The sequence below is a fragment of the Eschrichtius robustus genome, chromosome 14, assembly GCF_028021215.1.
Source record: "Eschrichtius robustus isolate mEscRob2 chromosome 14, mEscRob2.pri, whole genome shotgun sequence".
Taxonomy (NCBI): domain Eukaryota; kingdom Metazoa; phylum Chordata; class Mammalia; order Artiodactyla; family Eschrichtiidae; genus Eschrichtius; species Eschrichtius robustus.
This window is the reverse complement of record NC_090837.1, coordinates 99,795,009-99,811,771: the sequence shown is the minus strand read 5'-3', so window position 1 is coordinate 99,811,771 and position 16,763 is coordinate 99,795,009. Positions and strand designations below refer to the sequence as shown.

Sequence of the window (16,763 nt, the reverse complement as noted above, 5' to 3'; positions counted from 1 at the left end):
CTATAAAAAGACATCTAAGAGTAAATAAGAAAATCCCAGCACTATCTATGATTTTAAAGCCTTTTTAAAGGCATGAGGCTAGTACTGCACTCGTGAAAAACAGGGGGTTTCGGCCCCTTAGAGGTCCGCAGTGAGGTATTCACGTGAAATGAGGTCTGGACCTTCATTAAGCACATCTTTCTCAAGTGGTGTGCAGACAAAACACTTCACCTGCTGCTGGAGCCCGGTGACGAGAACACTGGGGCCATTATATTTTCTCTCTGCTTTTACGTACATTTCCAAACGTCCCTAATAAAAACGGGTTTGTTTTGCTTTTTAAAAGCTTCCAGATAATTCTGCTGCACAGCTGGGTTTGGGAGGCGCTGATGTAGAGAAACTCACGATGCTTCGGTTGCCTTGATTCTCTAAACCAGAGGTTCTTTATTTGTTGTCCATGGGAATTCTTCAGGGATCTATGAGCCTTCTAGAATTAGATGCAAACTTGTGTGTGTACACACTTTTCTAATAGAGGATCCTCAGATTCTCAAAGGGATCTGTGGCCCCAAAGCTTAATGAAGCTCACAGCTTCAAACATATAAGGGAGGGAAATATCTTCGTAGCGTGGGAATTGCTAGCCCGGATCCCCTTTAAAATATTTTGAACATGGGTCACCCACGCTAGTTGGTGGGCATGTGCACTTTGGCATTCGTTGTCGGATGCCTCCTTAAGAATGCTTGGGCAAAGGTAAGATTCCAGGTGAGTTTCTTATATGAATGATTACTTGTTTTATTCTTTGACCAGGCTTCAAGAAACTCAATCTCATCATAGCTTGTGCATAGACCAGCAACCAAAATTCCTAAATGTGTTGGTTTACTCAGCACTTGTTAAAAGGACATGTCACAAAACATGTTACTGAGACAAAATCATTTTTGTCCTGAATGTGGACATTTAAAGTTTTGTGGCGTGTTTACCCACAATTGCATCTGACATTCCTTCCTCTGCCCAGTGCTGGGTCACCCCTTAACGTTTATGTGTCTGTTTGGAAACAGGGTCCCTGACTCAGGAACCACATCAAAAAGGGTCCACAGGTAACACTGATGGCTCTGTCCTTTGCAGAGGCGCCTGTGGGTTCTTTTCCACACCGCTGGAGGGCGGTTCTGTTCCTCCTCCAAATCCCGCTCAGGCTGGCCCCCCCTTGACTTGTTAACACAGTGGGGTCAGCACTTTGGCACCAGGCACTTCTCTGCACTGTGGCGACAGTGACAGAGCAGAGAAAACAGGCAAATACCAATCCGGGGACATAAACTCCAAAGGTCCCATTTACCAGGGAGTATATCTTAGACATCGGCTAAAGCAGTAATCTGGAGGGGAGGGGCACGGTTCCAGTTTTGTTCTCAAGGTGTAGACTGAGGGCCAACAGCACCAAAATTATCAAGGGAACCTGCAAAAAAAAAGTATATTCCTGGCTCTACACTTAAAATTCTGAGTGACTGGATAACTGCATAGTAAGGACCCCCAAATATCCCCCCATTAAAGCCATGAGAAAACCGGTAAAAACCATCAGAATCAACTTTTTTTTGGAACTCTGGACACTAACCGAAGGGTAGCAGCAGCCAGGGGGACACTTGAGTAGAAACAGCTGAATCTTGGTAACTACAGTGAGCTATTGGCATTTTAACCTGCTTCCCAGCTCAGCGTTCGCCTTGAAGGTGACAGCCTGCGTTCCTGGTACCACGACTGCTACTGGAAGAGGAGTGGACCCGACTCAGGAGGAACCATAACTATTTGGACCCTTCTGGTGGCTCCCCCGAAAGACCCGTCAGAAGGCTTGCCTGTACCTCCCCTAACTCGGGACTCTCCCAGGGCTAAAGTGGCCACCCGGGCAGTTTGTGGAAATCACTTACATGAAAATGTTTGCTGAGGCAATGGATGAACATTATTGTTGGGGCAAAAAATAGACTGAGCAGAAAGCTTGGGAGAAGAGGCTGGGGAATGAGATGCTTTGGAAATGCTCCAACAAACTGCTCGAAATCTAGAATGCTCCTCACGTGCCTGGCGCCATGTGCATGCTCAGGAAAGACCTGAGAAGGCCCTACACTCTCCCCCCGCCCCGACCCCAGCTGACCTGCAGCTCTGCACAAGCAGGAGGTGAAGGGGGAGGCGAGGGACAGGCCTGCTGGGTGTTGAGGGTGCCCTGACACACAGAGCCCATCTGCAAAGACTGGTTTGTTTTTGTTTTTGTTCCAGGCATTTGAGAATCTCTGTCCAGTCACTTGCTGACCATTAAGCTAATGGGACAGAGATATCAGTGGCCACACAAGACAAAAACATACAGACTTTGCCTAATTCGTCCAGAAAAGTCACTCAAGCAAACAACAGCAATTACAACAAACCCTGGGGAGGGGAAGAATCTGATTAGAAGAACACAGGAGTAAATCCTCATGGCCTTGGAGTAGGCAATGGTTTCTGAAATACAACAGAAGCATAAGCAACAAAAGAAAAATAAATAAACTGGACTTTGTCATACTTAAACTCTTTTGTGCATTAAAGGACATTATCAAGAGAATGAAATGATAGCTCATGGGATGAGAAAAAATTTACAAATCATATATCTGATAAGGGTCTAGTGTCCAGAATATATAAAGAGCTCCTACAACTCAAAAACAAAAAGACAACCCAATTAAAACGTGGGCAAAGGCTTTGAAGGACTTCTCCAAAAAAGATACAAAAATGGCTAATAGACACTTGAAAAGATGCTCAGTGTGATCGGTCATCAGGAAAATGCTAATCAAAACGACTTGGTACCACTTTACGTCCATTAGCTTGGTTGCGACCAAACAAATGGAAAAAGGAGTGTCGGCGAGGGCGTGGAGAAGTCAGGACCCCCGTACGCTGCTGGTGGGAAGGTGAAATAGTGCAGCTGCTGTGGAGAACAGTTGGGCAGTTCCTCAAAAAGTTAAACATAGACTTACCATGGGATCCAGCAATGTTACTCCAAGAGAAATGAAAGCCTAGGTTCACGCAAAAACGTGTACGTGAACATTCACAGCAGCATTATTTACAATAGCCAAAATGTGGGAACAACCCAACTGCCCATCAGCTGACCAATGGATAAGCAAACGTGCGCCATCTACATACTGGGACACACTCAACCACAAAAAGGAATGAAGTGCTGACACAGGACACAGCACGGATGGACGTTGGAAACATGGTGTAAGTGGAAGAGGCCGGACAGAAAGGAAGTGTCCAGAGCAGGCAAATCTGCAGAGACAGAAGGTAGGTTAGTGGTTGCCAGGGGCTGCGGGCTGGGGGGTGGGGGAGTGACCGATTAATGGTTACAGGGTTTCTTTTTGTGGTCATGAGGCTGCTCTGGCATTAGGTAGTGGTGAGGGTTAAAATACTAAAAACACTGAATTGTACACATTAAAATGGACATTATCGTTTCAATTAAAAAAAAATTGACATCCGGTTCCGTGCATGTCGACGAGCAGGTGTAGTGCACTAAAGCCCGAGAACCACTGCTTCAACTGCCAAAATCAAGACCTTTCACTTTTGTTAAGGATTTGATGCTGTAACCACGGCCGGGCAAACCTACCACCAGGGCGACTCACGAAGCGTAAAGCGGGCGGCGCCCAAGGGGTGTTCAGCATGCAGCCCGGATGCCCACTGACCCTGAGATTTGGGAGGGGGAGAAAACCAAATAGAAGGGGTCGCGGGGAGAGAGCCAGCGTGCCTGCCCAGTCACTGCAGGATTCGAGGGCGAAGGCGCTCAGGGCTCAGCTGGGTTGCTGATGCCTCGGGGTCGGCGTTTCATGCAGCAAATGTCAGTAACATCTGCTGGTGCTGGACACGCGATGCTGGAGCTCATGGCGGGGGGAGCGGGGAGAGTCGGGGGTGCGAGGACGACCGGCGCTTCCAACACCGCGAGGCTGGCTCTGCGCACAGGAGAGGCTGCCCCGAGGGCTTTGCAGGCTCGCTGGCCCGGCAGGAGGTTGGGGAAATCTGAGGAGGTCATGCTGAGGAGGAAGATCCTACTTTCCTCAAACGCAGTCAGTTGTTTAGGTGGCGGAAACTTGTTGCAGAGATCACCCAAGCTGCTGCTTCTCGTCGAGGACCCAGGGACAGCGGCTCGGAGTTCCACATCAAGGATGCGAGCGGCTCACGGCCGACCTCCTTCCCAGGCAGCTCGGAGGGGGAACTCAGCATCTGCCCAGGAGGCAGGCGGGGGTCCTCACGGGGGGCGCCCCACTCTCTGGAGCCGTGCGAGGGCACCGGGAAGGATGGAGCCTCCAGGGCAGGCTCACGAGTTTCTGGGCTGAGGCCGAGGTGTGCCCGAGGGAAAGTGCCCCGTGACCTCACGTCCTTTTCGCGTAACTGTCAGAACCAGAGCTGACGGCAGCTTCCGCCTGGAATACCGTGAGGGGCAGAGACAAGTGTGGAGCGGGAAAGCCCACCTTGCCTGCGCTAGGCTGGGGTCCTCCACGTCTTCCTGTCCCCGTGGAGCCACGTGACGAATCTGTAGCACAGGTTAATCAGCTCCTTTTGTAGCCACATCAAATGTGTGCTCCGAATTCTTTGTAGGTAGGGATGCCTTATCATTAAAATAACTGGGTAATCAGCCAGATCCTACAACTTTCCTGTAAAGGGTTTTCTTCCCCGGAATATACATTTACAAATATAAACATAACTTACATGTTACTAAGTGTTTTTAAGTCAGGTTCTCTCTTAAGAGACTGACATTCACTGCTGAGAGCCCTGAAGTGTGTCCCTATCCGCTGTGTGGGGCATAAGAGGCATTCAAGTGCCATGGATTTTAAGAAAAAGACTGACAGCTCAATAGAAAAAATGGGCAAATTGTCACAGAGTTTACAGTAAAGGGAAAACACAGACTTTAAATATATGAAAAGATGCTCCAGTTCATTTCTTTTTTTTTTTTTTTAATTTATTAATTTACTTGGCTGCCTCGGGTGTTAGTTGCGGCACGCAGGATCTTTCGTTGTGGCAAGAGGGCTTTGTTGTGGTGCACGGGCTCGCTAGTTGTGGCGCGCGGGTTTTCTCTCTAGTTGTGGCACGTGGGTTTTCTCTCTCTCTAGTTGTGGCGCACGGGTTTTCTCTCTCTGTGGTTGAGGAGCGTAGGCTCAGTAGTTGCGGTGCGTGGGCTTAGTTGCTCCACGGCATGTGGGATCTTAGTTCCCGACCAGGGATCGAACCCGCGTCCCCTGCATTGGAAGACGGATTCTTAACCCCTGGACCACCAGGGAAGTCCCTCCAGTTCATTTCTAATAGCAAAAATAAACATCTCAAATTACCACGTTGTAAGGTGGGAAGGTTTGATGACACACTTTATTGCCAAGGATGTGGGGTCTCTTGGACGTGTTCATTTCTGATAGATAGTAAACTGGTAAATCATCATGACAGGAAGTGGAGGGTTTGAACTAATCCTACAGGAAGCACCGATGTTTGTCCCTACACCCTAGTGAAAGGGTAAACTAGAAAAAAATCTGCCTATGGGATAGGAGGATTACAAGATTTCTCTGCCTGGCTCTACAAGAATATGTGTCGAAAAGTCTACCTGCACAATGGATTTGAGGTTGAAACTTTTTGTCTCTGAAACTCAAAGCTAAGAAATTATCTCCCGTGAAAGGTGGTCCCAGGTTGGCAATATGCTGGAGACACACATAATCAACTGGGGTGACTCTGCCCCCGGGACACCTGGCAAGGCCCGGGATATTTTTGGTTGTCGTGACTGGGTGTGACTGGCATTGGTGGGAAGGAGCCAGGGGTGCCATGAAACCCTACAGCGCACGTGCAGGACACCCCAGAACAAGGGCAGACCCAGCCCAATGCCATCAGCGCCCCTGGTCTAGAGGGACCACTTGCCACTCGAGCCTCATAGCTTCCCGCTGATGAAGCCTCAACTGAGATGAATTCACAAACCGAAATTATAAAGTACACAGGGCCCAATCCCAGCCGAGCAAACACCAGCAGACACGGGAATAACAGGATCAGGCTCCGGGGAACCTGAGATGATAGGATTATCAAAAATCTTTACAGACATCAAAGAAGGAATTAAAACCCCAGAGGAAGAAAGACATTATCACAAAGTCCAGGAGGAGCTGAATAAGAAAGACAGTTTCCAGAGGCGAACGGATGAGACTGAAAGTAGAGTCTGTCAGGTGAGGGTCAGGGTGAGGTCAGGTTGGGGTTAGGGTGAGGTCAGGCTGAGGTCAAGTTGGGTCAGGCTGAGGTCAAGTTGGGTCAGGCTGAGGTCAGGTTGGGTCAGGCTGGGTCAGGTTGAGATCAAGTTGGGTCAGGTTAAGGTCAGGTTGGGTCAGGTTGAGGTCAGGTTGGGTCAGCTTGAGGTCAGGTTGAGGTCAGCTTGGGTCAGGTTAGGTCAGCTTGAGGTCAGGTTGGGTCAGGTTGGGTCAGGTTGAGGTCAGGTTGAGGTCAGCTTGGGTCAGCTTGAGGTCAGTTTGGGTCAGGTGGAGGCATTCTCTCCCAGGAACCCTCCAAAAGGGGTCAATGGAAGACAGACATCACAGAGAAGGACACATAAAGCAAGCAAAGGAGAAAGGAAAATGATCAATTCTGTTTACTAGGAATCCCAGAAGAAGAGGTGAAAATAAACCAAGTGATGAAAATGTGGTGAAGATGGAAGACATCCAGCTGCAAAGACTCAGTGACCAGCAGGACGAGGAGATTCCACGCCTGGCGCTTTACAGGGAGACGTGGGGGCTTTAGTCCTCAAAAGGAATGTGTGCTGTGGGACTTGGCTTCGTAGCTACTCTGGGGAAAGACGCCACCGTGTCCGGCACAGCCTCCCTCCCGCTCCCTCAGCTCAAAGCCCCGTGACACTGTAACTGGGGCTGGACACACTCAGCGGTCACCGCAGAAAGGGCCAGGGGCCTGGTCCACTGCCTCCAAGGCAGCCGTGGCCAGAGGAGAGGGAGGCGTCTGCCCATCACGCTGAGCGCCCAGCGGGTCCTGCCCCGGCTGGCACCCCCGCATTCCGTCCCTGGGTCCCTGGAGCTGCGGGCAGGAGGGGGGCCGGTTAGGGATGCGTCTCCTGGGGGGCCTGCCAGGGAGCGCGGCAGAGGGGCGTGTGTGAATGAAAATGAAAAGGGGGAAAACCACACGTGATTAGGAAGGGGTTCTCAAATACCAGAAGGTCAACCCACAGTGGAGGAAATATTTATTCTGTAGCTGAATTTACCAATTTAGGCTTAAAAACATGAACTGAAACAGACTAAAACCTCTTTAGCAGAGATAAAGTTTTGGGTGTCACCAAGCGAAGTATTCTCCAGGAGAGATTTCTTTCCTTGTACAAGACAAACAGCTTCTTACTTGGAGAAGGTGACCTTTAAAATGAGACCCCTGGCTGTACCTGGGACGAGGGATCCATGCTGTTGGGCACCCCGCACCCCCCTGTGGCCCCCACGTCCCCGGCCTGTGCACACGCTGGTGGACTCCCAGCTGTCAGCACCTGTCTCTTTGCTGTACTCCCTCTGCCTGCCTGCCCAGCACAGGCCACAGATGCTTGAGCCTTCGTGCTCCCTGGTGGGGTAGGGGGTGCGGCGTGGGGGTGGGGTGGGGGTGGGGGTAGGGGGTGGGGGGTGGGTGTGGGGAGGGGGGACCAGGCACCCCGAGGGCACAGGAGGCCCACAAATGCATCCAAAAGGTGGGCGTTTCATCTCAGCTTAAAAGCCGGTGGCTTTAGGATCTAAAACATTATTTCACACCGTAAATGTTGCCAGATAGTTAATCCAGTGATTAAAGGCTTTGCTAAACTGTTCCCTGCCTCAGTTCTGGTTTGGAATCTTCACAAGTTCAGTTCACACGCCACCTCCTCCCTCACCTCTTCTCACCGTCAGCCGCCCGGTGGTTTGCGGGAAAAGGGGGCCGTGAACCGGCCCTTCCACAAAGACCATTCCAGCCTCGCGGCTGGTCTCTCCTTCCAGGTACCTGCTTTGCTTTACAGCTGAAACGCTTAACCTCTGAGCTGACACAGGTTCACGAGAACGAACACATAAAACAGGCCATGTGACAGTATGGAAAAAGTGATCTAAATAAGAAACGCTTTTCTCCAACCAACCAACTAGCAGATGACTGCGGCTGAGCTAGTTTAAAATAAAAATGCATCTAACTTCCTGACGATAAAGAGAGCACAGGTTAACATTTGGTGAGCCACTGCATTTTTTGTTTTTCAATTCTTATTGTCCTACCAAGGCAAACATCAGATGAATTAAGATAAAAATCATCTATGGGTTAAAAACAAAGATCCAAAGGCAAAGAACTAATTTTAAATAAAACATGATTCTTAGGAAATTTCAGCCTTAAAAATAAGTACTATTAGGATCATGCCTATAATTTCTTTGCAATTGTTAAACTCCAGTGTGTTCAACTATTTTGTTTTGAAATGCATTTATTTTCTATATGTCAAAGTTACACAAATTACAAAAGGCTTGTAAAGTGTATATATGAACAGAACTCAAAACTTGCTGATTAGCTCGATCTAATTTTTAGCCATGTTGTTCACAGAAAGATTGATGATTATTTTTCAGTTATGATTTATGAGAACCACATATAATCTCCAAATCTGTAAGACACATAGACATTTGGTAACTAATAACTCTTATTCACAAAGCATGATGTATATATATACAGCAGAGCTGCATATAATGGCCCCGAAGATTTTTTTTAAATTAAACTTTCAATTTTGAGCTTGTAGAGATCCTTTTACCCAATTTGCCCAGAGGTAGCATCTCGCAAAACCGCAGGGTGCAGACACCGACACAGTCCAGACACAGAGCATCCATCAACACCAGGGCCCCCCCAACCCACCTCCAGCCCTCCCAGCCCCACCCCCAAACCTAACCCGGCCACCGCTGGTCTGTTCTCTGTCCCTGTAGTCCTGTCATCCCGAGAATGGTGTATAAAAGGACCCACACTGTTATGTAACCTTTGAGGACGGTCTCGTTTCACTCAGCATAATTCTCTGAAGATTCACCAGGTTGTTGCTGTATCAACAGTTCACTCCACGAGCTCTCCTGGTGTAGATGCTCACAGCTCTTTAACCGCCCACGAGGTGAAGGACAGCTGGGTTACTTCTAGGATTTGGCTGTTATGAGCAAAGCTGCTATAAACATTTCCATAGAGGTTTTTTCCCCTCTCTGGGTTAAATAGCCAGTGGAGCAAAAGTTTTTACTTCTGATAAAGTCTAATTTACTTTTCTTTTTTTCCTCACTGTGCTCTTGGTATCAGGAATGATGTGCATGATCCAACATCCCAAAGATTTTCTACTGTTATTTTTCTAAAGTTAATAGTTTTACATTTTACGTTTAAGTCGGACTTAATTTGACTTACGTTTAAGTCGGACTTAATTTGACTTAATTTTTGTATAAGGTGTGGGACTTAGGTGCTCAGCAGGAAAATACGTCTACACCATCTTCCCAGAAGTGGAAGCCCCCAAAGATTTTGAAAGCAAGCTATAAAATGTTCGCTAATCTTGTGACTTATAATAGAGTCATTTTAAAGAAATTCTGCCGGCTCTGGAAACAAGTTACAATAAAATAAAACCAATGTAATTTTTCCTCTAAAAATTTTGCCAAATTTACTTAAATGATATGTATTGAGCATCTAGTGTGTCTTCATGTTCTAGCTGCTCAGTATCTTACAAATTTTTTGGAAGCTGTATCTAAATATAAATATGTAAACAGATGTTTTAGGTGTCCATTGACTCTGATATCTAAACAAGTATTTTTTCTAAAATTATTCTTAGAATAGCAGTCACTGAAAGTGGCTCTGGTCTCCCCAGGATGACTCAGAATTTTAATAGCCGTCTTCACCTACATTCCACCCAGTTCTGAGGGAACAGCCGGCCTTGGTTCCAGCAGCCTGTGACACCCGCCACCCACCTTGCACCGGTACCCGGTGGCAGTGATGTGCCAGTTCTCACGCAAACCCCTCTGTTCAACCTCTGCCTTTTGGGGATTTGAAAGCAATAAGCCTAGACTGGGTTAATTTACCTCTAAGTGTTTATTAAGCTCAGATAGTTCTACTGAATAAATAGGAAAGAAATATCCGATCTGCTCAGAGCGTGGACGTGAACACGCCCAGCATAGCTTGTAGGTTCGTACAGCTAAACGCTTTCTCTTTCTACTGCAATCGCACTTCACCACCTGGGACCACTTCTTCCCAGTGAAGAACCGTTTCTCACCAGAAGCGGCTCATTTCTGATGCGAGCAGGCCAGGTCCAACGTGAGATCAGACACCGTGTGCCAGAAAGCAAAGCAGAGCTCCAGTGTGAAAGGGCATGTGTCAAATGTCGAGGGTGGCACAGAAGGGCTCCGTCAGGCAGACTTTGAAAGTCTAAATACATAGTGACTGGACTTAAAACACGAGTGAGTAAAGCCCTCGAGTCTATGGTACATACAGTCTACACAGTGACAAAGAGAGGAAGAAAGAGAAAAAGCACTCACCGTCGGAAAACAAGACATCCGCACGGTGCTGGACACCCGGTCATCGAGAGGGGGGCGGGCTTCACGACAGGTGCGAACCATGTTCACCCCTAATCCCGTAGCCGAACTTGGCGCCAAGGGTCTGGGCTGTGGTGAAGGTGCAGCGGTCAGAGTCTCCAGCAGCCGTCCGGCTCTGCCCTGGGCAAGGACGAGCTCCAACAGGTGTCCAGACCCAAGTCCCTGCGTCCGGAGGATACGGGAAGAGGGAGAGACAACTGGCCTGGGGTCTTCAGAGTCAATGACCAGGGAAAATAAAAGGTGGGAGGGATGTTCTAGAATGTGGGGTAAAAGAGATCAAGAGACATAACCAAATGAAGTGCATAAACCTTGATTAGATTTTATCCAAAAAACCTACAAAACACAGTTTTGGGACAACTGGGAAAATCTGAATTTGGACCTGATATATTCATTATTGTTAACTTTCTTAGGTGTTACAGTGGAATTTGGTTACAGAAGAGAATGACCTTATTTTTAGTAGATGCATGCTTAACTATTCAGGGATAATTGTCTTGGTTTCTGTAAACTACTTCCAAATGGTTCCTACATTTCATATATATATGGACACACACACACATATATATACACACATTTCATATATATATATATACTTCCACACAGATGGCTAGGTTTTCACTGTGCTACTCTTTCAACTTCTTTGTATGTTTGAAAATTTTCACTTAAAAAGAGCTAGGAAAGGGGCTTCCCTGGTGGCGCAGTGGTTGAGAATCCGCCTGCCAATGCAGCAGACACGGGTTCGAGCCCTGGTCTGGGAAGATTCCACATGCCGTGGAGCAACTAAGCCCGTGCGCCAAAACTACTGAGCCCACGAGCCACAACTACTGCGCCTGCGTGCCTAGAGCCCGTGCTCCGCAACAAGAGAAGCCACCGCAATGAGAAGCCCGCGCACCGCAAAGAAGAGTAGCCCCCGCTCGCCGTAACCAGAGAAAGCCCATGCGCAGCAACGAAGACCCAACGCAGCCAAAAATAAAATAAAATAAATAAATTTAAAGAAAGAGCTAGGAAAAAGCAGCCCCCTGCCAAAACCAACAAAACGTAATTCTAATGACATTACTTTTCTCCTCACAAAGCAGGATGCAGAACAACATACGCCTCCACTTTTATTTATGGAAACATTAATAACGATTATGCTGTGTCAGCTAGGCTGGGCCACGGCATGCCCAGATATTTGGTCAAACACTTTTCTGGGTGTTTCCGCCGAGGCGTTTTTGAATGAGATTAACATCTAATCTGTAGAGTAAAGCAGACTGCCCTCCCTGACGTGGGTGTCTTACATCTCATGTCTTAGCATGAAGGTTTTTAAAGATAAAAACCCTGCTATGCAGCCAAGCCCGCTGCCTCGTGGCCCTGCAAGGTCCCCACTCCCCCCTCCACCGACGCCCGACGCTGGGTCCCTGCTTCTGCTGCTCGAGGCGTTTCTGAGCTGGCAGCTTACGTCGGCTGTGGGTCACCCCACCTTCCTTTCCCTTCCTGGCGTCTGCCAACTGCGCTAGGACAGAGCCCGCACACCCTCCGACACAGAGGCCCCGGTCAAGGAGTCAGCTTTGCTTGTGTGGATCTGCCTCTGTGCTATTTCAGTCAGAACCATCACTCAGAACCGACCACACTGGTCTTGGCCACATGGGCCAAATGACTCTTTCACACATATTGACTTGTCCATTATTCATTCACTTTTACAGCACACTTTGACCTACTCCCAGTGGCTCCTGCCCTTCCGTGGGGAGCTCTGCGAAAGTCTGTTTCTTTTAAAATACCGTGGCCACAGATTTGGGTTTTGTTCTATAAGCTCGTCGTTACTAATTTCTCACTTTGCAAACATCACTCACACCGTGGGTGTTGAAAGAAAAACAATTAGAATCACAAGGGAAATTCCCAAGGACCGTCACAGTCACATCCAACTGCAGCAGGAGAGATTTAGGTTACGTGGTGAGAGAGCCTCAATTCATTCTAAGCTTGAGAAACACTGAGAAAAGTTATACAACATCCTTCCCGGCCAGTTTTTCAGGGAAATCGGGCCTCTGCCTGCCCCACCGACGGGGAGGTGCCAGCTGGCAGGAGAGCAGGTGAGGCGGAACCGTCCCAGCTCTCGCAGGGCCGGCACGTGCTGCGATGAGGGGACAAGCCAAGACCGTATTTCTTTGAAAACAACACATGTAAATGTGTGAACGCCTGGTAAGCCTGCCAGGTGCTGCACACAGCGAGGTTCCCACACGTAGGCAGGAAAACCCGGGACGGAGCCAGAAGCCAGGTGCCCGGGTCAGTTACTTAAAAGTTACTTAAAATCTCTCAGGGTCTCAGGGTCCAGTCGGTGAATCAAGGGATTGGATGAGATGATCCCTAGGCCTCTTCCAGACTCCAGGTCCATAAATACCAGATACGAGTGGAAAAGATGGAAAGCCTGGCCTCTTGGAAAAAAGCAAAAGAGAGCGGGAAGATGGAGGAGGAGAGTAGCAGCAAAGCCTGAAGAAGAGAGAGACCTGGGCAGGCGGGGGACACCTGGGGGCAGGTAGACACAGTTCCACCGGGAGGTCAGCACCCTCGACCACCAGCTCAACTTTCAGTCCGGGTCCTGGGACGAAATGAGGTTTCCTCTGTGACCTCTGTGTCCTGGGGTGAGGCAGCCCCGAGGAGAATGAGGTCAGCTGGAGCCTGGGGCACCCAGGGGACAAGGATGGGAGGGGACAGTGGACACAGGCTCTCTGGGGGCCCCGAGTTCTTCATTTCGCCACCACCCCACTCTTCTCTACTCAGAGCTCCTCATGGCCATCTCTCGTTGTCTTCGTCTCTGTCTCTGTCTTTCTCTCTTTTTCTCTGTCTCTGTCTTTCTCTCTCTGCCTCTGTCTTTCTCGCTTTGTCTCTGTCTCTGACTCTGTCTTTCTCTCTTTGTCTCTGTCTTTCTCTCTCTGTCTCTGTCTTTCTCTCTCTGTCGCTGTCTCTCTCCTTCCTCCCCAGCACAGCCTCAGGCTCTGGGGAGCTGTCCAGTGGGGACAGGCGTCCGAGTGGCCAGTCCAACCCGCTGGTTCTTTCCCCAAAGCTCTATTCTCCTCCCTCTTGTGCATTAACCTCTGAGGAAATCGCTGTTTTCAGGTGTCCACATGTTGAGACTCTTTAGGCGATGGTTTTAATTCGATGAGCCCATTCTCCCCGGGGGCGTCTGGGCCACACGCAGGACCCTCTTACCGTTGGCTGCTTTCCCCGCGTCACGGCTCATCCCAGGGAGCCCTCTTCCAGAGCTGCTGTCTCCCAGGCCGTCTGCGGGTGCTTCTCCAACCCCTGAAACGACAGGTCGGCCCTCCTTTAGGGCGCCGTGTCTGGACCTTGGTTGGTCATGGACTTCTTACAGAATCCAGGAAACACGGTTCACTGCCTCATAAAGTACACGGTTGGTCTGGGGTTCTGAGGACCCTCTGAAATCTGCCGTGGTCACAGGGCCCCACGGTCCCAGGGGAATGTTTATGTTTATTCCAATTACCCACTTAATGACATCGTGATGGTTATTGTACTTTTCCCCAATCAACGTTCTCACTCGCGTCTCCAAGGTGTGCAGATGCTCTGAGTGCAGGACTTTGACAAGACAAATGGAAACATAATAGCTTCTCAGAACTTGTTCCTTTCTTATCTCCTCTCGGTCTCCCATCAGCGACCTAGACAGACACTCAGCTCTCGTTCCATAAATGTAAGAACTGTCACCTCCAGGCTCAAACGCAAGGCCCCTGACCACGTCTTCCCTGTTTCAGGGAGAGGATTCTTTCTGGAGGCCAGTGTGTGTCCTGCGTCCTCATCCCGCCTCGCCTCCCCAATTACTCCCTCTTCCAAGCCCCCCGTGGGCTCTTTCTAATCAGCAGAAGAACAATTCACAGAGGGACACCCCTGCCCCCAGCGCTAGGACGGCCCCCCAGCACAGCCGCTTCTGGCCCTCCCTGCTGGGCCAGAGTCCCCACCGTGCGCACCTGCCCCCCCCCCCCCCCACAGAGCACTCGGGGAGTAGCAGCGCGTCCCTCTGGGACCCTCCCTTCTCTGGGCCCACCCGGGGCTCCCCTGCTCGCCCCGCTGCCCCTGCGGGCCCGACGTCCTCCTGGACGACTGTGAGCTGCGCCCTTGCACGTTGTAAGTGACTGTCCCCGAGTCGAGGAGCCGCTGGGGCAGAAGCCCAGGCGTCACCAGGGCTCAGGCCACCTGCCCACCACTCTCGGCCGCCCGGAGCCCAGCTGACCCGTGTGTGCACTGTAGCACCTGCCCGTGAGCCAGGCCTCCGGGCTCGCTCAGGCCCTGGGCTTTGCTGCGTGATTCACAGGACGAACGGCCATTTCAGAGGAGGCCTGGGCCTCACCCTCAGCAGGGTCAGGGCCTCTGGTCCTCAGCACGGCCCTCCTCGTGGATTTCAGTGCGTCTCCCTGTGCCCGTGAGCCTACGGGCTGGAGGAAGCATCTGTGTGCCAGTACAAGCGTAACTGCTAAGTCTGCTTCAGTGTATAGGTACGAGGATTATAGTCAGCACATCTGTATGCAGATGTCTGTTACATCCATCTTTTCTCTGAAATAGCTATTGGCATAGGTGCTTTTGCTTCTGGAGCCCAGAGGAGAGGGGCTTCCCCCCAGCCTCGGAGCTGCGGCACCAGCCGGGGGGAGGGAGTCGCCCCGTCCCTTACGCGTGGTTTCCTGGTCTCCAGGCTGTGATTTGGAGGAAACATGGCCCCGAGGGAGGGGGTCACACTGGCATTCTGTCTCTCTGCAGCGTTTCCCAAATCCATCCTGAGCATCTATCGAGGACGGGGGATGCACCCTCAGTGTGTCAAGGGCCCCCAGGGCTGGGGCCCCCAGTGGGTTTGTCCCCACCCCTATCAATTTCTAAACCCACATAATAAAAGCTCTTGAATGGTCTAAAATAGACCGCGAAGTTTGCGAGCCGCTGTCCTGAGCTAGCGAGCCCCCTGGCCCTGCCCCGCTGGTGGGGGCCTGAGCTCTTGCTGGGCCCCGGGGGGCTTCCTGAGCTAAGAGGCTGAGCCTGCGGTCCAGCCTGGCCCTGGACACCGACCCCAGAGCAGCTGTTTGTACAGGATGGAGCTACTGAAACTGCAGCGAATGGAAAGATGATGGTTTGAAATTCGCGTGGGTCACGGCCGCTCCCCGCTACCGCCCTCTGCCCATCACACAGGGGGTCGGGGGGGTGCCCCTGTGTGGACCAATATCCCTGGCACCTGAGAGGAGCGGCTGCAGCTTGAGGGCACAGGGCTGGCCCAGACCAGCCCCCAGACCCTCCAACTCCAGCTCCGGGGCCCCTGGACTCTCCGGGGCCTTAAGTGAGGGTCCCCAGGCTGCTCCCCAGAAGGAGGCCCAAGGCCTCCACCGCATCCCCATAAAAGACCAGAGGCCCCCAGTGTTCCCAGTAAGAGCAGGCGGCCTCCTCACAGGCTCCAAACATCAGATCCCAGCTCCCTGAGCAGGAAGTGTGCAAAGCAATGTTTCTAGATAATTGAATTTTTACTTTTTAGTCAGGACAAGTCTTAATTGGTAATTCCTTTTTCAAACCAATTTTATTAAACAAGTAATTAATCACTCCCACACCTTCTGCAGCAGAACGTGATGCACGTAACTGGACCTCCGTGTGAGCCCCTGCGAGGCTGCGGGGCACCGCTGTGCTGTCACCTTCCCCAGGGAGTCCGGACAGCAGTGGCCTCCTGTGCACCCCGAACCCCTCAGGGAAGGAGCAGCGCACCTCAGGAGAGGGGGTGCTGCCTACTCCCCGCAGAAATAAGTCTTCAGTTCAAGTCTGAAGCGACTGCCTCTCTGTGAGGACCTCACGCACCGGAAATTCCCTCTCCAGTTCGGCCGCGGTGTTTCTGCAAAATATCAGAAACAGCCCGACTAACTGCCCACACAGAGGAGAGTGACCGAGTAACTACCGCGGCCCACGCAGTGGGGGACCAGCAGCGGCAAAGAGAACGAGGAAGATGTCTGCAGCCGGGCCTGACGCCTTCCGGGACGCGTGTCCAAAGGCACAGCTGCAGATGCGCCGTCTGGTGAGACAGAGGCACATAACGCGCACAGGGCCCGCCTGTGCAGGAGACATTTAGGAAGGATGAGCAGAAACCACAGGGCCTGGGCCCCGGCTGGGCTGGTGGGCGGGGGACAGGGCGGAGGCCTCCCCTGATTTCCCAGGGCCACACGCTCCACGCTCCCTTTGCCACCAACGAGCAACAGCCAGGTGGGAGAGAAAACAGCAAGAGCCTCACAGTAGGGGTGGGAGGAG

At 50.8% G+C, this 16,763-nt stretch overlaps 1 protein-coding gene across 1 annotated transcript in view; it reads right to left on the bottom strand.

Annotated features, from left to right (window-relative positions):
• Positions 1-10,538, bottom strand: part of KCNG2 (potassium voltage-gated channel modifier subfamily G member 2) — a 42,507-nt gene extending 31,969 nt beyond the window's left edge. Inside the window, exon 1 of the mRNA XM_068563524.1 lies at positions 10,458-10,538. Within this exon, the coding sequence (XP_068419625.1) occupies positions 10,458-10,538 (81 nt within the window). The remainder of the gene's footprint in view (positions 1-10,457) is intronic.
• Between the last annotated feature and the right edge of the window lie 6,225 nt (positions 10,539-16,763).